Source organism: Filicampus tigris, chromosome 8 (genome assembly GCF_054856515.1).
Source record: "Filicampus tigris isolate MCC_2025a chromosome 8, RoL_Ftig_1.0, whole genome shotgun sequence".
Taxonomy (NCBI): Eukaryota; Metazoa; Chordata; class Actinopteri; order Syngnathiformes; family Syngnathidae; genus Filicampus; species Filicampus tigris.
Window position 1 is genome coordinate 12,113,617 of NC_141224.1, and position 21,465 is coordinate 12,135,081.

The following is a 21,465-nucleotide window of genomic DNA, read 5'->3' on the forward strand; positions in this document are numbered from 1 at the left end:
TATGCATGACGACAGTGTTTTTGGAGCCCATAAATACAAACATCTGAAAACGAGTCTTAGGTTGAAAGTTAACGAAGAACAGCAGAGTCGCACCACTTGGACCTGTAAAAAATCACTTTGAACAGTAATCCCAAGTGAGTGTCACGAACCAAAATGCCTGCAGTGTGGTATCGTTGTTTTTAATTGACGTACTTGCGAATACAGACGCCAGTATTTTGCGTAAAGATGGGAACGGTGATGGTATTGTTTTGAAAAATTCCCGCTTTGATACGCACTTTCAAATGACTTTTGTGGTGCTGAAAATGCTAGTAGAAGAAGCTAGGCTAACCATTAGCTTATCTGTTAACTACACGCTTCTCTGTGTCATGCCTATTATTGTAAATATCTGAACAGATGCGACATAAACACTCAAAACAACCAATGACTATTGTTCTGTTTCATGCCAAAATCATGGAGTCCAAGGCTTGGCTAAACTTGATTTGTGATTGTAAACAGGTTTTAATATTTACGATTGTCCGAAAAATCATTCTTAACACACCACAGGATAATCGGTCCGGATAATCTTTTAGAGACATCGGCCAATCAGGCCTTAGTTGACTTTGATCGGCGGGGAATGCTCAAAGTTGGCCCTCGGTATGTGTGTACTTTGCTTTAGTTGGTATTGTGTAAATATTGGACATTGAAGTGCGTGATACATCTCTGATAGGTTCTGACATTTTATCCAAATTTCCTACTTCCGTTCCCAGGCTGCTCTCCCCTTGCATTCTGACATTTTCCCGCATTTTTGTGATCCCTTTAAGGAAAGTGTCTGATGTAGCGGAGGGAAGAGAGGCACGCGAGGAGGATGCAGCCTGCATCCTGTGAGGCAGGCTACGTGAAGCGAAGGCAATAATTAGGCGAGGCAGGATGAGTGAAGGCTGACATCAATGAGATATGCAAATGCCTACGCTCATCCGAGCAGCAGCAGCACGTGTGAAGATGTGAAGGTCCTCTGTTTGAGAGCTTCCATTGACACCATCCAGTAACTTTCTCACGCACGGGAAGTGGAATGGGGCTGCACATTGAGCTGCACTGTTACAATAATAAAGGAAGGACACGCATCAGTCCATGGCTCATAATGTCATGACTCATGAGACAGTGGGCGGAAACACTTAAATCAGTGGTTCTCAAACTGCGGTAAAAATAAATGACAGTTCGTATCATTTGAAAAATAACAAAAAAACATGCAGCATTTCTAGCTGTCCCACACTATTTCCTCAAAGAGTCGTATAGTTGATGCAAGGCACCCTCAGCAAAGTATTTGCAGCTTGGAAGTACATAACTCGGATCAATAGTTTTTAACATGTCTATACTATGAAAAATATTCCTCTATTGTCATTTTTTTTTTTTTGTGAAAGTCAAACACACTAGCCGCTGTTTTTTTTAGTTGGTGGGCGGGAGGACAGTGCTTCAGCAGTCACAAATGCCGTTAAATATTGCGAACAAATTGCAAAGTTAGCAAAAGTCTTGTAAGCTCTCCCTTTTTTTTTTAAGCAGCCATGTTGTTAGTGAAAGCAGTGCACATCAGCTAGCTAAGATGGATAAATATTGAATGTATTTTTTATTTATTTAGTTAAGTTCCAACTGAATATTTATGTTTAAATATCAAACAAAAGAAATAATTTGAGGGTGCAGCGATCCCGGGCATACATCAGAGAGGCCTCTTGACTACGAGTTAACTCTGCTACCCTCAAAGGCAGGGGTGGCCAAAACTGGCCCTTGAGAGCCGGTATCCTGCCTATTTCCATCTGTCCATGCTGCAACACACCTGATTCAAATGGTCATATAATCAGCAAGGTCTGCGGAAACTGGATAATGATCCTGATCATTTGAATCAGGTGTGTTGCACCACGGTGACATATAAAACATGCAGGATACAGGGATGGAATTGCCCACCCCTGCTCTAAGGGGTCCCGGGAACCAAAAAGTTGGCAAATCCCGAACTTAAATAGCATTTCGTAGTTCACCTACTTGTGCCGCGTGACTATGATGTATTCTCACATGACTGAGCAAACTAGTTTATTGGTGTTTGTAACCTAGAAATGTTTTTCACTGAGGACCACCTGCAACCCATGTCCACTCCTTTGGAATATACTCTGCAGGAGTGTGGTGTGTACAAAATACACATTAATGAGTTCAGAGTTGGGAGGGAAAAAAAAGCGATGGCCCTTACATAGTCATAACATTAGGGCGCGTGTGTTCTGCAGCCAGACTCTATTTTAACACCCGCCAACAGAAACAAACCATAAAAGTGTGGAGCAGCTTTTGAAGTGAAGAACGTTCAAAGTACAGCGAGTTCTTCCAGGTTCTCTTCTACAAACAGCAGTTTATCTTTAGCACATGTGCTGCACGCTCCTTAAACTCAAAAATTGTTTTAGCGCAGAAAAATCGATCGCAGGGCGGGAAAAAAAAAATCGGATTTAATCTTAGGCCCGTTTTGTTGTGCAAATTCTACAGTTTAAATGACCATTTAATGTAGTGCATAACAGTGAGAAAAAGACATTAATAAATACAAATCATGAATACGAACATACAGTGGACAGACTATAAAACGTCTACACACCCCTGTTCAAATGCCATCTATTGAAAAAAATGAGACCAGGGTAAAATAATTTTAAAACTATTTCCACCATTAGTGTGACCTATAACCTGTGCGACTCAACTGGAAAAAAAATAAAAAGCACTAATGTGGTATGCACATCCCCTTAAAAGGGGACATAGCTGTGTTTTAGAATTAACCAACCAGATTCTCATGAGAACTGGGAGCTGCCACCGTTTGGTTTGATTAACCCCAAATAAAGTTCAGATGTTCTAGTAGGTTTTTCCTGACTTTTTTTTCTTTCCAGCTAAATCCTGAATGTTTTGTGCTAACACTGACTGCTATTTGGAACTGTTTACAATTAATTTTACCTTGACTAAAGCCCCACTTTTCAGCTGAAGAAAAACAGCCCAAAAGCATGACTCCGCCGCCACCACGCTTCACGAGCTTGGATGTTTTTTATTGGTAATTAACAGCTTCGGTCTGGCCACACTAGCCGGTAGCCCAGATGTGAGAAAGATGGGAGATTGGTGTCAGCCGTACTAAACAGACAGTACTTGCCATAAATTCCTGCATTTCGTTTAACGTTGCTGCTCATGGCAGCCTCGCTGTTCTGTCTTTTTTTCTCCACTTGATGATGACTGTCTTCACTGCGTTCCATGGTATATGAAATCCCTTGGAAATTCTTTTGTGCTCTTCTCCTGACTGATACCTTTGATTAATGAGATCCCTCTGATTCTGTGGAAACTCTTTGCAGACCATGGCTTGGGCTGCAGGATGTGACTATAAAAATGTCAATGAAAGCCCACTTTAAATAGTGGCAGGTGTGTGCTGAGTCAGCATTGCTGACTCTCATTTAAAATGAGTTTTAATGTGACTGGATAATGCTGAACAACACTCTACTTTTCCCAGTTATAAGGGGGTGTGCTGTGCGCACAAGTGTAACCACATAATTGTCTCATTTGTCTATTTAATTTGTTTTTTTAATTGAGTTGTACATGTTATATGTCGGATTAATGGAGAAAAAAAAGTTTGAAATTATGTAATTTTGTCGCGTGTTTTTGTCACCTTTTGATGACTTTCGTTCGTGCGTTCGTGAGGAGTTGTTGGATAGTAATACTAAAATATACCGGAAGTTGAGTAAATACCTTTCAAAGTATGATTTATCCCAACAACCAATGTGTACAAAACTTATTTTATTCTAGCTAAATTATTTGAACAATTAATATGTAATACGGCAATTCACTACCACTGGTGAACGAATGAATGAGTGGATTAATGTTCTTCTAGAATAGGGGGTTCCCCCGCATAGTTTTTGTAGTTATACTGCATTATATGCCAGAGCAGTGCGGTGAAGTTGTGATTTGCACGTCTACATCACTGACGTTCTGAGTTCGAATCACGATAGATGAATAACGCAATTTATAGTAAATTAATAAACATTTCGGACGAAGTGAAATTGGCACAGTGTTTGAGAATTACTGGATGGATGGATTTTATGCCATTTCCCCCCATCCCGTGTGTGTAAAATTTGACTCACGCGGCCTAAATATATGGAAATGCATTCAAGCGAATTCATGCTCTTATTAAACAAGTTTTGTTCTAACTCCATCTGTATTATTTTGCTACAACATTTCCGGCGCCCATTTGGCGTCCGCCACTGAATGCTTTTGTTTTTAAAAGACTTAACCGGATGCACGTAGCTGTTGTGACGTTCAACTTGACACGCACCAAGCATGTCTGGTGGGCTTGTTCCACTTCCCAGCCGCAGCACTTCCAGTCGGACCGAGGTGAGATGAGAGTAGAGACGTACCGCTAAAAGCTCTCCCACCATCACTTTGGACGATTTCGCCGTGTTATTAGTGGACGCTCGGTACTTCCTCCACGAATGAGACATTTAATTGTCGGACTTTGGATAAAGTTGGAGTTCGGCCGCAGCACAATGTGACCACGCTGAGCTGAGGCACTTCGGATTTACTCGCTACCGTTTAATTGATCCACAGACGCTGGAAGAGAATGGGAAAACTACAATCGAAACACGGTAAGACACGTTTTAATGGTGCATAATTTCAACATGAAGCTTTAAAAACATGACCTAAAAACGATGTCTGTTTTGCATGATCCAAAGCGTGCAAGCGCAGAGAGAACCCAGAAGGTTAGTCTAATGGACAAGTGCATGAAGACTATTTTGCAGTGATGATCTTCTTTATGCTCATTGTTTCTTTTTTTCTCCTTTCTTTTTATGTGTCAGGGGACAGTTTTGTTGTGAACGCTTTCCTCCGAAGGAGCATGGACGAATCCGAGCGCTATGGAGGGCTGGATCACAAGATGAAGAACATGCAGGTATAGTGGATGTTTAACTTACACATCAGTCTTAATGGTCATATAACGTAAGGCATTTTCACTTCTACCCACCATGAAAGGGGCAAGTACAGTAGTAGTAGTACAGTAGTCTCATACACGCTGGGTGCATTTAATTCACAACGTGAAATAAATAGTCTTTCCATGCAAACATGAACTTTACATACTTTACCTTTCCCACTTTATTAATACTCCTTATAAATATTTAACAAGATACACACAGGTAAATCTGGTTTGATATTTATTCTATAAATGCCCCCAAAGACTGCATTTTATCCATATATCTAAATGCCCCCAAACACTGCATTTTATCACTGCATTTTATCTATCTATCTAAATGCCCCCAAACACTGCATTTTATCTCTCTATCCAAATGCCCCCAAACACTGCATTTTATTTTATCACTGCATTTTATCGATCTATTGCATTTTATCACTGCATTTTATCCATCTATCCATCTATCCATCTATCCATCTATCCATGTATCCATCTATCCATATATCCATCTATCCATCTGTCAGGTTTTCCCAAATTTAGGGTCGATGTCTAAATTGGGTGGCCGGTTATGTTTCTATTGGGTAGTCCATCCTTAGAGTAAAAGGTACTAAAGTAAAAGACACAACATTCCTTGGAAAAAGATTTTTGATTCATGTTTGTTTGTTGTAAATCCCTGTGCTCTATGTTATTTTATTAGCTTGTCAATATGAAGGCGTGTATATGAAAACGTTTGTCTATTTTGGGTCTAAAACTGAACATTTGGGAAATGCTGCTTTAAGGAATGGCAGCTGCGTGCGTGAGCGTGCATGTGTGGGTGCGCGACTGATCGCGTGTGTGTGTGTTTGCTGATGGGATGAGTGTGTCAGGCACTTCAAAGTTGTCTGCTCGGAGCTGTAACACCCTCTCACCCTCACACACCCTGTAAGAGGAGATCAGCACTTCTTGACTTTTAAGGAGGAGGCAAAGTGTATTGACGAGCATGCGCGAAGACCCGCGCAAAGTGTCTTGTTGTTCTTTCTGACACGTCCGGCTCCCGACACAACAGTGCTGCGATTATAGCACCCCTCAGCCCCCACCATCACCGGATAGGACGCCACACATACTGTACATAGTGGATGGAAAGGTAGCGTCTTCCAAGTGAGGTGTGTAAAGTTTGCTCTTGTGGCTGCTGGCATCATAACTTTGGCCTCTCTTCTTCAATGCCTCCCATTTTATAGAGTAGCTCCTAATCAGCAGCATCATATGACAACACTTCAATTCCCTTAGAGATGGCAACAATTTGTGTGACGTTTTATGTATAGGGCAAGTACAGTAGGTGAGGTGGCTGGTTGTAACAGTGCAAGAGTTAAAGATTAAATCAGGTTATTATCCGCCCCCTGGTTGCAAATTAACGGGGGCGCTGGAGTTCACACTCGCCCTGGGGGGAAACCACCAAAGGTACACGGCTTGTATTAGTAGGTGCTTCCCACCCGCACCTCGATCACGCTCACGGCTCTGATTTATTTGCTATCATTAGTCACTTGCATTACGCCCAAAACTAAATAGCTATCCATATTACACATAAACTTTAATAGGAACAAGTGAGAAAACATAGCTGAGTCTGTCATCATATATATGTGACCACATGTACTATAGTGTGAGTGTTAAACTAAGAATTATCCTTTTTCCATGCGTTTTCATTCCCTCCTTGCAACCACATCTGCATATTCAGCCCCTTTTCCATCTTTATGCATGTCAGCTGTCGCCTGGATCTGGCAAAAAGGCGAGTTTTTTCGGGGGGTGGGGGACATATCAAAAAGACTCTCACATGATTGTGTTGTCTATGAAATACAGACTGAAATATATGGTATGGCAGAGGAAAAATGGGTCTGCCTGCCCATACGTTACATTCATGTTTGAAATGAGGCTACGGATGGAGTTTATTGATGTAAAGAAGTCCTCGGGGGTGTTTTAACGTCCCAGTGCTGCTCAGTGAGAATTTTATCTACTGTAGCACAGCAAATCCGATGCCACATATTTTCAATTTTAAAGTCTGTACCAGGATCTGACGGTGTCGTGTTTTGGAATGTAATTATTAGATTAGACGTCTGTGGCTTTAGTTTCAATTCAAAGCAAACATAAGGAGCAGTAATATTAGAGTTTTTTGTCAAGTTTTTTGTACTGCATGTAAAATGGTGTCTATACTTGGGGTAACCATGCCCGCGTTCCAAACTATAATATATGTGATTTTGAGATTTTGTGGCTTTAAAAGGTGCGGCCTGACTCTAGTCACTAGAGTCTAGTGAGTGATGTGCGACTCAGCAAAATAGCGCTTATGTGTTGTGAGCTCAGGTTAAGCAGCTGGCTGTTAGCCAAATTGCGCACTGTTGATTGCTTGGGCATCAGTTGTGGTCATAGCAGCTTGTGGTGGAATGAGCTTATTACTTCTTTATTTAGTTTTTGTTTGTTCAATAAATCGATTGAAAGTGCCCCAGTAGTTGTTTCTATCTTTGAACTTGTGGGGGCCTTACAATACAAAACTAGCGGTGGTAGGCTAAATTAAATTAGCTAACATGGATATCTCGTGTTGGTGATCGTAGATGTGTTGTGGTAAAGTAGTTAGTTCTTTGCAATTGACACGTTTCACTTTTCCTCCTTTCTTTAAACTGGGAAACGATACCCAAATACTTTGACTTTTACATACTCTTTCCTCCTGGCTCGCCGCCATTGCCATCTTATTTTTACACGAAGTGGTGTGAAAGTCTGCAGTAATATTAGACTGTGTGGAAAAATGATCACTTTAAAACTTTGAGGCAGCAATTTTGCGTAGATTTCTTCTTTATAATCAATAGTAAATAGTTAATAGTAAAAAGTAGAAACAATCACTTGAACTTTGCTAGCAAGTGACGACATGCATGACTCTGGACAAAAGTATTGGGACATGATTAACTGCTTTGAATATGAGTTTGCTATCTTCACATAGGTTCTGACATATTTTTAGTCACTCTTCACACCTGTTGTGTGCAGCTCCTCTTCTGGAAAATGCACAACGAAACGCCAAAGAAAAGTCTCATGAGGCATATTTGGAATGAAATGCTCTCTCTGATATTCGACTGTAGAAGTTCCACTGTGAAAAAAAAGGGCTCATGTGGTGTTTTTATGTATGGAACACACACTGGTCTTAAATTGGACATCTAGAGTTTCATGTGATTATCATGACTCGGCATCAAAAGTGGAGTAAGTGCAGGCTGCAAATTTGAAGATTTTGATGAAACAACTGAAGGAAGGAAAAGTTTCATCTTTAGTATGCAGAGTGTCTCAACATTTGGCCCTCACGTAGTGGTTTTGTCTTAGCAGTGGCCTGCCTAATGAGCTGCGGGGACAAATAGCACAACTTGTGACTTCATAGAGGCGAGCAGATTGGCCAAACATGCTCTTTAGCTGCGACCATCCCACCCACCCCTTCCTCCCCAATTGTCAAGCGGGGGAGTAGGATTCCTGAGCTCTCTGGCTGCGACTTCAAAGCGCAGTGCTGAGAGTTATAAAAGAGCTCTGATATCAGTGGAACCTCCAAACCCTCACCCCTCAATCCCCCTGCCTCTTGGGGAGTAGGTCTGGCGGGGGGCAGGGGATGATGTACTGCCGGGAAAAGGAGCGCAAACATGGCCTGTGCCCAACACGAGTCTGTGTAAACCTTAGAAAAGCTTCTTGATAAAGCTTTAATTTTGACCCGGCAATCTGCCGAGGCTTTGCTTTAGGAAGAAATAACAGCAGATCAAACTTGTTTAAATATTGATTTTTCTGCAAAGCACGACTCCAGTCGGCGGCTGGCTGCTTGCCGTCGGCGTGTAATCCCACTTCGAGTGCAGAAGTGGACAGCAGCATGGTCATGCCTGAAACACCTTCACTTCAAGTGAGACCAATGCGTGTATTTTAGTTACCAAAAATCAGCAAGTCTGCCCTTACTGAATGCTTAAAAATTCCTAACCCGGTCTGGAGAAGTGCGTTCATGAGTTCACGAGAGCCCTGTGAGGGTTCACTGTGCGTTTCACCTCTGGAAACATCAACAAGGTCCAAACTCTGTCGCGCACAAGCAAAGTGCTTCAAACCTGTTTCGATGGGATGTCCCAATAATGACAGGCTAATTTGGCCTTTCAGCACCGCCTTTTGTCTCAAGTCTTGCCACAGACTTGCTTGTGGGGAGCCACTGTGTCAACACTTGAAATTCCATGACAAAAAAAAGAAAAAAATCAGTGTTCCACTTTAAAAAGATTAATATGACTACATTTGGAGTAAAAAGGGGTTCAGTTGAGATCATATTGTAAATGCTCAGTGGCATAAATTTAAGTGGCAAAAGTCTGATTTAAAGCAGCATTAATATGTATTTTTTTAAGCCCCTTTACTATTCTTTATGGTGGAAACCTGATCTGAAATGCTGCTGTTTAAATTTCTTAGCAATGTTTTTCCATATGAAATAATTTCCTCAATACAGTTGCCATCAGACCTATACTCGATGTACACGCAAGGATTTAGGTAATATATTGTCATTTCTAACTGTCACGCAAGTGTAGAAATAAGCGTTGCGAATATTAAGGCGTTCCTGATTTTTATTTTGGGCGTGGCTAAAACAACTCCCAGTGATGTAGTTGAGCGGATGCTGAAACATGCAGCGATGTGTAGGCATGCGAAATTTGCTCGATGAAGTAGCATATTTTTTTCAAGTCATAGAAGTTGTATTTTATTGATAGTTGATAGTTGAGCGGAGGGTGTGGTTTTAGCACATTTAGCCCATGGCTAAACGTTTGATAGCAAAGACGATGGCTTGATTTTTAAAGCCTCATTGGATTTTTTTTAATTTTCTATTATTGAAATTTGTCTATGAAAAGCCACAAAAAGCCCAAGAAAAAGCAAAACACCCAGCTGGTTTTAAAGGTATTATAAGAAAGCACAAATAGAACATATTTTGAGATCATTAAAAGTTTCCCATCAGTCCGTCGCTGTTGCCTTGTCAGCACCTCATCTGAAGTTGTAATCAATACAATATCATTCGAGAGATGTTGCTCCTGCCCATCTGGATGCAAGAAATATTCTCATCAGCAAGGTGTTATGACTTTGTACTCTGCTTTGCTCTTGATTTGGAGCGACTAAACACCAACAACTAAAAAGCGCCACCTGAGATGCGAAAATGGCAGAGAGGCGACATAAAGGTGCGCTGGTATATGTAGCTCTTTTTAAATAGTCTTGAAGGCATTTGGAGGGTCTGTTTTTTTTCCACCCCTTCTCTTTTTTCCCCCCCGAAAATGGCTTCACAAGAAGGCGAGCTGTGAGCCTTCATCTCTGAATGAAAAGCATGTGGCTGGCATCCAGAACAGCGGGGTCTTTCAGCACAGCCCCGGCAGACATCTGTTCCTGGTTTGTACTGAAAAATCCTGGAGCGGGGAGAGGGGTTGTGGTGGGAAGGGGGTGGAAGGTTGCCGTGGAAGAGGAAAAGAGGAGGAGGAGGGATTTAAGGGTGTTTTTTTTCTTCTTTGGGGAGATATTTGAGGGGTTTTAGAGTTATCGGGGGAGAGGTGGGGGGGGGCAACATCTGCCTGACTTTGGGACCAAGACGCTCTCTTCACCACCGGTTCGGTTCACTTTAGTTCAGCTGAGATCTATATGTAAGTTTAACCCATTGTCACAAACTCTCAATGGTGCTAAAATAAACCACTTTTTGGCACGCCTCTGCTGTGGTACCAACCGCAGAGGGGGTGGAGCTCGACACACTTGCCACCCGTTGATTGGTGGAATGCTTATTTTCTCAAATGAGGCTTGTTGGATGACATCCTCCATTATTGCTTCTGTGAATTGTGAAACCTGAGATACAAGGGTAGATCTGTTGATTGATTTGTTGTTTTTAGTTTGTTAGATGATCGATAAGAAGTAGGGCTACAACTAACAGGTATTTTAATAATTGATCATTTGTCGATTTGATCGGATTAAGAAAACATGTTTTAATTTCCATCCATGTATTAAAAAATGGCATTATTTCAAATCGGCAATGCATAAAATATACACGTGAATTAATTATGATTCAGTTACGGTTTTGTCCGCAACATACGTCAGAAAATTGACGATTATCGTTTCCCGTGAAAGCAGATGTTGCAAATGGTTGCGTGTGCCTCATTTTGAACAAACACAAACATAATCAGTCTGATTTGATTGGGGAATACACAAATCTGAGAGAATTTACTGTTGAGAGGCTGAAATTCTGAGGATTTGGACAAATTTAAGTTTAACAGGGTTTCTAAATGATTAATCAATTCTCAAAAGTAATTATAGATTAATTTGATAATTGATTAGCTGTCAATGAATCATTGCACCTCTGATTAGCAGGATAAACTTGAACTAGCAATGTGACAAGATTTCCCAAAAATGACAGTCTCTCAAAATGATGAGTATGGTTGGAATGGCCACTTCAACCTGAGTACAAAGATTTGAAAATAGGATGATGCGTTGTGAAGAAAAAAACAAGTATTTGGTGCTTGCCGAACGGCCCGCCACTTCAATTCACGGGACAGCGGCTTCCCGCGCCACTCAGTGGAGTTTGTCGTTCCTTTGGCTGATAAAGTGGTATCGGTGTGTTATTATGCAAACATTTTTACAGACATAAATTATCAATGCATTCCTGGTGGTGAGCAGTTCCTTGCAGTCGAAAGGGTCTCAGTTTGATTCTTGGCATGATCTTCTGGACTTGAGTGGAAAAGTATGACTTTTCATTTAAAGACAGACTTGGCAAAGTTGAATTCATCTGCTTGTTGCACTAATTTGGTTATTGTAATCCCGCCTACTCACCCAATCCAACCCAAATCAGTGCAAACCATTCTGTGTTGAGCTGAAATTCACTGAACCTCTTGAGACAAACGTGTCTTTTCATCTCACCTTCCCTTTCCTTCATAGTCCACCAATATGCGCATCACTTCACACTTCTGCGTCTGTTTAACTTTTTCAAAGCTGATTACCATTTGCCGAATACAAACCTCGCCGTCAGTGTAAACATCACCAAGGCGGCTTACGCACTCATCGCCAGCACGAGTTGCTTATTTAGCCGCTCTTTCATGTCGCTGGCGTTCACATAAGCGTCACCGCGACGCCTCTGAGTCAGAGGGCGAGTCTCACCCATGGAAAGAGCCAGTGCTGGAGCATTACATGTCCATGAGGGTATTTTGGAATACTTTCAACACAGCTCCATTGTAACACTCCGGAAGACAGAAACATCGTGCTCTGACACTTAGAATAGCTCTAAGTAGAGCAATGACCTCCGCCAAGGCCGAACAATCCTTAACATGTCCGTTTGACTTGTTTGGTAGAGAAATCACAAGGTTATACTGTTTCAGTCCAGTCAGTGCAGGTCTATATGTTGGATCAATTTGGTCACAGCCCCCACTTGGCCCCAATACAAGTAGAGTTTGATGGAAAAAAATGTTTTGTTTTTGTTTTATGCCGATCCTGAAACTTTGCGCTTAGCACACATCACATCACTCTAATGTGCAATGTTTACATTGGGAACAGCTGCGGTGAAAGGCATCAATCCCTTCAAGCCTTCTCCAAAAACAACAAAAAAAACACAATAAAAATGTGTATTGTTGTAAGGAAAAGTAGCACTCTATAATACTTTATTTTGCAAAAACATACAGGCATGACAATGCAAATTTGTGAGAATGTGTCGCGTAACAGCACTTGCTGCCTGTTTTATTCACCAACAAAACCAGACAGCGCTGGTAAATATTCAACAACGACAAGATGCACATCGTTTCTGATCACTTATCTAGCTAGCTAATGGCAGACGCGTGGCTCGGCTGACTCGCAACAGTTGTTGAAGTTGGTATCCCATCTTAAATTCACATCATATACTGTTGCTACCAATGTCAACGCAACAATCATGTTCACTTGCTAATTCGATATGCACAATAAATTGTGTAATAGGGCACCTCTCGCCGGCATTAGCGGCTAGTGGCTAGCAGCTAGCTGTGAGTGGCGAGTTCCTGGTAGGCTTGTGACATCCGGCGGACTACTGTCCAAAGGCATTTTTATAGGCAAAAATGAATTTGCAAATTTACCGTTGATGCCGATAGTCATAGTCCATTTTCTAACCAACCAGGCTTAGAGCAGGGAAAGCGCAACGGTACTTCCAGTCCTCGGCTGATGACCATTTTGTTGAACATCGCAGCACCAGACATTGATGAATTATTCTGTTTAACGGATATCCCATGATTGCAATATTAATGAGAGTACCGTGTTTTGACAAGTCCTGGCATATACAGTAAAATGTACAGTATTCTTAAAAAAATAGGTTTTAGTTTCCATGAAGAACAACATTTAATCATTGGATTCATTGTTAATCCATTGATTGGTTGCTGATAAGGGACATTTTGTCAGGTGCCCATCTCTAATTAAAGCAACTCATTTTCACTTGTGAATTTCTGGCTGTTAATTTACAATTTATTCACAAATCCATGTCTTGAATCTGTAGTCGAAATGGAATTTTGGTACTCTGAAAAAAGTTGGGTCAAATTGACCCAATCAGTGGTTCGTCCCTTTTTTTGATCAAAATTGGGTTGTTTTTTACCCAACTGGTTTTAGAGTGTATGTAAGTTTCCCACAGACATTATGTGGCCATACAAACAAATACTGTAAATAAAAAGCATTCCTCAGCATATATAGTACTATATATACTAATACAAAAATTGATGTGCCTTGCGAAAAGCATAAAAGAATCTCATCAGCGTCAAGTTCTCAGACAGCTCAAAGGGAATATTTTTAGACAAGAGGCACGCTTTCATTATTATCAGAACTGTTATCTTCACGGAATGAAGTTGTCGCCTTCTCTCTGTGCCGTCAGTGGCGCTTTGAAGTCACTCGCGTCTTGTCGCTTCTTTTCATGGTGTTTACGCCGTTTGCAGCTTCCGGACTTTAGAAAGCATCCATGTGTAGCTTCACGGCGCAGAATGGCACAATGTCAGCATTTGATCATACACTATATGAAGTTGGGACACCTAAAGAAGCTATAAATCGAAGAAATGAAGTATTGTAGCCCTTCTTCAAAATAGAGTCATCACCACACCAGGATAGTGGAATATTCTGTGACCTACAGGTAGGTATTTAAACAACAATATATTGATATTGTCTAGCAGAAGGAATATTTTCTTTATTCACCAAAATGACTGAATGAAGAAGCTTCTTGTTAGCTGTGTTTTATAGGGCCAAAATTGTACTACAAGAATAGTTGGTATATGGGTCTGTGTGGTAGAGAGTCTACAGCATGTACTCCAAAAGATGCACATTTGACAGTTTGGCTACATACTCTATGACCATAAAACTGTTATCATATGCACAGCCAAAACAAGTAAACCACAATAGAATTATCTACCACTTAACGCAATGTGCTTTCTCAGGTTTGACGTTGAGCTTTTGTTGGCGCAAGTTTGGGCAAACACAGACAACAGCTCAGCTGAAATAATTTTTTGTTCACTTAAATGTAGGCTACACATTGCCGGGGGTATTCTGCACTTCACAGTGAGTGGTGTCATGAGACACGAGTGACCTACGTATCAGTTTTTCGAGATAGGAGCCGTCGTTCAGTAAAATTGTCGCTTTGACTTGCAAGTGCAAACTTCAGATACGAGTGCTATATGGTGGCCGTGCCTCAACTCGGTTGACAACAAGCAATAGTTTGGCACATAGAATTAGTGAACAATTCTTCAAAAAAGGCTTCAAGCTGTTTATTGACAGTCTCAGTTGACTGTCAAACTAAAGCGAGAGAATTACATGTTGTGTATTTAAAACAACCACATAGCATTAGCATTTTCAAGTCCACTAGCTAATTGCAAATGCTAACACATCGTGAGAAACACCATAACTGAGCTACCGAGTAGCATGTATCACCTATTTAGTGGTGTTACAACCCTTTGAAGGAAGACTATTAATTGCATATTGTTATTACATGTGTGGCTTCATTGGTAGTACTTAAAGCGAAAGTCAACCCAAACATATTTTTTTCAAGAATATGTTCCCAGCCACTTGTTGAAACATGACATTCTGATTAATTTTGCCTTTGTGGAATACAAGATAAGCAACAAAATGCACTCATTTTTAGCCATCTCTTGGGGCGGCCATTTTGTCTTCTGTCTTGTGATGTCATTTTCAGTCGACAGAAGACAAAATGGCCGCCCGCAGAGATGGCTAAAAATGAGTGCATTTTGCTTCTTAACTTATATTCCACTAACGCAAAATGAATCAGAATGCCGTATTTCAACTATAGTGGGCCTGCTGGGAACATATTCTTGAAAAAAATATGTTTGGGTTGACTTTCGCTTTAACTAGTTTAGCTTGGAGCAACGCATTAGAGCTGAAAATATACCTATTTATTAATGTTTCACTTTTATGGCAGCATTAAAACAAAACATATGGCACGTGTGCAGGGAACATTTCAGCAGAAGAGGAGTCGTCTACAGTTTGAGATGGGACACGCCATGCAGGTGACATTAAAAACCAGCGCCGTGCCGAGTATCTTTAACGAGCAACAGGTGGGAGATGAGCTTAATTGTCCTGGGAAGGATCTGGAAGAGTTAATCGTTCTGACTGCCAATATAGGTTGCTGGTAAAGCTAGATGAACGGAACACAGTTCGTAGTAAATAAATGATCATTTTCTGACCAATTAAGTGTAATCGGATGGTTTCCTTTACAAACCTGACGGTCTCTTGGTCATGCTTTTGTGGTTGAAAGCACAATTTTATCCTGAAAGGGTGTTTGAGAGGTTGGAAATCTCTATTATAGATATGTTTGATGGGGTTGGGGTCAGGGTTTGCATGTTCTTCCACACCAAACTCATCCAAGCATGCCTTTATAGTCCTCACTTTGTGTGGGAGTTTCATCCTGAACACATATTCGGACCATATGGTGTCTATACTGTGTGACTGTTTGGACTGGACGTCGACGGCAGCAGGTAGCCCTCATTTTCCCAGCATGCTTTGTGTGGCGGCGGGGCAGGGGACGGGATGCTGGGGCAGCCCCGTCGAGGGTTAACGCCGGTTTGTCTCTCTGCTCTTGCTTGCTGCCGGAGGAAAGAAAATACCTGAAGCTGGAGCCCGGTGCTTAATGCTGACATTTTTGGCAAAAGTGTCTGAATCCAAGTCTGTGTTTGATCTTGTTGCGTCTCCCGGCCAAGTAAAACACCGGGAGACTCAAAGGTTATTACATTTTAGTGTGTAAGGTATGTTTCCACATAAACCCCTGTCCCCCCTCCCCTTCCTTAGAAAGTTGCTGCTCTTTTCCAAGTGGACTTCATTTCGCAATCCTTGGATCAGCCAGGGGAATATTCTTTTTTTCACTAATGGGTGATGGAGATGTTTTTATGGGCATTTCTAATTGCTCACACGCCATCTTCAGTGATGTCTGTGCATGCGATGAGCTCACTGACGACTAAGGCCGCTTGGAACATTCCCACATGTTGTCTGTTTAAATATTTGTAAACGGAGGCTTCTTATTTATTTTTAGAAGGACTTGCGACCCCTTTATTGGATAAAAAAAAAAAAATCTACGAATGAGTGTGGTGGAAACTTGAGATTGTCTCCACAGAGGTCAGACTGCGACCTGACATATAGTATATTTCACAACGGATTCTTGTGGGGGGCTGGGGGGAGGAGGACTAAACACTAAAACAACACCATACATTGTTAGTCATGAATCTTGGATCCGACATTTTTTTTTGTTGCTTGTCAAGAGCCGAAATTGCGGTGCCATAACAGCAGTATTTAGTGTCTGCAATTACTTTTATTTTCAGCTTGTCATGTAACTCTTCACATTGTGATGCAATGTGCATCCAAGTTGGTCCCTTTGGAAGGTTACAACCACTTACTTTGTTATTCTTCCTCTCTAAAAAAAAAAAAAAAAAAAAAAAAGAAGAAAAAAACTCAGACAGTCCCCCGAATGCTTCGAAACTTCATCTTTGCTCCACATTCCTGAAGCTGACACCCTGCTAGGTTGGCGGCATGAAGAATGAAACCACACACGCCACAAAACCCTCGACTTCCTGTCAACTTAACCCAAAAAAAAAAAAAAAATTAATTAAAACGACAAGTGGAGCGTGCACAGTGCTACTGACATTGTTTTCTCATTGTGAGCCTTTAACACCGACATCCATCATCATGCCCTCTATTTTCATTTTTGATGCCGTAAGACTGATGAAAGGTCCCCACATTTGAAACCCCGGAGGAGTTAGTTATCCACCTCTCTACTCGGAGCCGACCCCCCCCCCCCTCTCTGGGACCTCAAGCTTACACATGTGTAGGTATCGCTTTTACTCAGCTCATAAAATGCCACAGTCCCATCTGAAAGTGGTTAGCTGTCGAAACACTCGAGCGGCTTCAAAGCGCGGAAACGGGCGATGCAGACAGTGCAGACCTGGCCGGCTTTCTGCACATCACATTGAGTCTCTCCCAATGGGGGTGTTTGAGGCGGTCGGGTGGGGGGGGGGGGAAGACGGCAAACTTGCTTTTGTTACACAAACCGGTTCCCGTCATCCAAACCCTCAATACTCGACCTTAAGAGGAAGTGGTTTTGTTTTTGCCCCATGCAAGGGATTTGAATTTGGGAAAGAATAACTTTCAGAAGAAAGTAGTGTAATACATTAAAATAGCAAAAAAAAAAACCTCTGTGTTCTGCTAGTGCATGTAAATGGAGATGATGAAACGGCGCTGAATGAAGTCTCTGTTCTCATTTCCTCTGAAGGCGGCCTTCTTTTCTTCCCCCCACCCATTTCTTTCCTGAGGCCCGTCCACTTCAAAAGCTGACCTAGGCCTGTGCGCCGTGTAACGTGTTTACCTAAAGGCTCATTTCAAATAAACATTTCTCCATAAAGGATTGCCTGGCCCCCTCACTGAGATTCCTTCACAGACACCAGTTGCTTCACAGGAGCTGCTCCACAAAGAAAGTGCAATCTTCCAAAAAATAAGAAAGAAAGAAACTGTATAACTTGTGAAAAACAACAGTAACGCATTCCTCAAGGAAAATATTACTTATAAAACGCCGGTCCTGTTGTACCTTTTACAGTCTTGTGATATATGCGTTAAAATGCTTTTGCCATGGAGGCCATCCTCACTGAAAATGATTTATTTTAACTGTATTGTTTACACAGTCATTTTCCATGTAGGAATAAAAAACAACTGATTGGTGTCTGAATGTAACTGTGTAAGTGTACCCTATAAATTCCATTTCATGCATAGTCTGACTTTAACATTGACAGGCTTTTCAGGCACTGTTTGGCCAATTATTAGAAGGGCTACTGTACATGTCAGTCATTCGTGCTTTTGGGGGCAAATGCTGAATAGAAATAATTACCTACAATTATTTGGGTAAAAGTAGTCTTCTGGAAGCCAACCGGATGGTTTCATTGTTAGCACGTCTGCGTTAGAGTTGAGAGCTTCTGGGTTTGAATGTCAGCTCCAGCCTTCCAGTGTGGAGTCCTGTGTAAGTCACAATTCAGGATACAGAGATGATATACATTGAATAGTCAATGCAAACAGTGACATTCACTCTTTGAGAGGCTCTTTGAGTGATCCTGACGTAAAAAAACGTACTTATGACAAGTGTTTTCATTGAATAAATAACACAAGTTGTCAGTAACAGTGGCAACGTAAGATGGCCGCCCTTCTGGCTTCACCAATGAGGTAGTTCGATAGTCCGTTCAAATATAAATCCGTGGGAGTGAGGGGCCAACTGTCACTTTTTTGTGATGGTCAGCTCCTAGTCGGATTCGGAACCACCACGCGGTAAGCGGCCGCCCTTAGATTCGATTCAGGTTCAGAAGAATCGAAACTGTTCGTAGATGTCGACATGAGTGATTGTCTCTACTGTACATCGCCTGTGATTGGCTGGCGAGCAGTCCTGGTTGCATCCCGCCTCTCATCCAAAGTCAGCTGGGATAGTTAACATGTTGGACGCCTTCTCTTCAGATGACGTGTAACCAGTAATAATGATTCTAGAAGCATCTTGCGTAACTCTGTTGCGAAGGTTTATGGCAAAACTATCCGCGAACGTAGTCTTAGTAAGGGCTTTCTTTATTCCCTATAACCAGCACCTACTTTTGCATGTTGATGGGGGCTCGGCTGATCCTATCATTTCAAGAATGCCAGTGTATCAGAATATCTGAACTTCCCCCCCCCCCAGTGTCACGTGCTTAGCTTTGAGGATTCCTCCATCATGGTACTACCTGATTATCTCATAGCTTTTAAGCCCCTCTCGCACATCACCACCTCCTGCTTCTTTTCCAGGCTTTCAAGAGCTTTTATCAACACTTAAAGTGTCTCACTTTGTGCTTTTAAGTGGACTGCCTCCAGACTTTCTGCACAACCAGACTCGGTCGGTTTTGTGGATTGAGCATCAGAGATAAGATAAGAAAAGGCCAGCAAAACTGGCTAGCCAATCCAAAGCACAGCCGCGTCGACTTGGTTTGCAATAATTGAGGCTTTGAAAAGCAGCAGCTCCCCGTGCGCTCTGCTGCAAAAGCTGAGAAGGAGGCGGAGCCGCGCTGAGCTGCCCTCTGCACCATTGCCTTTTCATCTCCGCTTTTGCCATGGATGAATTACGTTCCTGAATTTCACACTGGGGAAGCGTGTTTGGTGCACACACAGCTTGCCTGTCAGGTCACAAAAGTGCACACACGGCCAGCAGAGGCACACAAAATTGGTGAAAAGTGAAACGTTTCAAATGTAGACTCGCACTTTGTACATGGGCTTGCCAGTTCAAAGACTTTTATCCTCATGTGCTCTCATCGCCCCCGCACCCTCACCAGTAATTCCCTTTGAGAATAATTCATCAGGAATTTGGTTGAGCTGCATGACTTTGTTGCATCAGTAATTGACATACACACTACTTTTCTTTTTTTCGTCTCATGTGTCCGTATCAGTGATTCCCAAGCACTGTGCCACAAAAGCTCGTGAGAGATCGACAGGTGTGCCACGTAAAATCATTTATTAATTACACATCTATCTTTGTTGATCAATGCCAGCGACGTATAGTGGCTGTCAGAACAAATACTCCCTCTTCCACTAGATGGCAGAAGATACAATTAATTTGTGTATCCACCTGTTCTCTTTCACACAGCAGAGTAGTAGTAGCTTAGAGTAGTGCTGTGCAATTAATCGAATTTCAATTACGATTATTACACTCCACGATTACAAATTGGCATAATCGTAAAAAAAAAAAGATGATTAATACCCATTTATATCCAAAACACTGTTTGCTTACACAAGGAAATCATACTTGAATTTATACATTTGCGCCTTCTTTAAATTTTCAAATTTTATAAATTTTGTTGTTGTTGTATTTTTTAAACAATTTTTTGTTTGTTTTTGTTTTGTACCAAAAAATAAATGATCGTTTGACTAATCCTGATTTCAGTTATTACCAAAATAAACATATTTAATTCATATTTTTTTCATAATCGAGCAGCCCTAGCTTGGAGTAGTCCACATTTCGCCCTAAGTAAGTACTTTTGTTTGTATATTTCTGTTCGATGGTGAGATGTGTGATTTTTCTAATGCAAAGTATTTGCCTTGGCTCACTGAACGTTAGGAAACACTGCCTTGTATTCATGGGAGAATGCCTTGAAACACTAAACAATTACAGTCTGGGGACATTTGGAGATTGTCATGTTTAAAATTAAAGCATTCCTTCACATCATATGAACATGGCGGACTCTCCTCTACGTCCTGCGCCGGCGAATCATCAAGAACACATTTGGCGTTAACCCTGATATGACCCCTTGTCTACTTCCAGCCTTGTGAGGAACTTCGCAGCTTGGAATCAAGCCTGTTCTTGCCGGGTCAAGAATTCTTGTGGTCTTCCCTAAACTGGCAGTAGTCGCTGACAGTCAGAGAGTTACTCAACAAGTCCAAGTTAGACGAGAGACATAACAGGTGCCGGAGCTTTTTGTGTTTTGTGAGTTGATTCGATTTTTGCCCAAAACATTGTAGGCAGGATTCATTCAAGAGTACGTTGTCCCAGATATGACATGGGAGATTTGTTTTTTTAGACTGTGGCCACAATGTAAATATAGCACATGAGCAAAATACTAATTTGTGGCTATGAAGTAGCTGGGGCTCCGTACTGGACAGTTGGGGAAGCGATTCGAGAGCCCGTTCTCTAGAAACGGTAAGGTTGAGGTCTGGGATAAGCTACAAATGGACATTATTAGTTGTTGTTCTTCAGTTACTTTCAGTTCACTTTGGTTGTCCACTTTGGTTATTTCTTGCAACCCGAGCCTTGTGTTTTTTCGGACGGCCGAACGTGGTCATGGCACCAAGCTCCAGGACATCCGACCGTGTCCGTTTGCCCAGTGTACCTCCCAGATGCAAGTGTGGAGTGTTCATGCTACATTACTCGCTGATTGGTCACGGCTGCATGAGCGCCTCTCATCATCGGCGGTCATTTGGATCTGCACCTCTCTTTGTAACTTACCCGTTGGGAGCGGTGACAAGTGGACTGTAGCGCTGCGGTCCTGACCGTGAAG

At 41.8% G+C, this 21,465-nt stretch overlaps 1 protein-coding gene across 2 annotated transcripts in view; it reads left to right on the top strand.

The window, feature by feature from the left end:
• The first annotated feature begins 4,297 nt into the window (after positions 1-4,297).
• Positions 4,298-21,465, top strand: part of nkd2b (NKD inhibitor of WNT signaling pathway 2b) — a 34,823-nt gene continuing 17,655 nt past the window's right edge. For both annotated transcript variants that reach the window (XM_086038105.1, XM_086038106.1), the window contains exons 1-3: positions 4,298-4,619; positions 4,707-4,733; positions 4,830-4,921. In XM_086038105.1, coding sequence (XP_085894231.1) covers positions 4,595-4,619; positions 4,707-4,733; positions 4,830-4,921 — 144 coding nt within the window. In that variant the 5' untranslated portion in view covers positions 4,298-4,594. The remainder of the gene's footprint in view (positions 4,620-4,706; positions 4,734-4,829; positions 4,922-21,465) is intronic.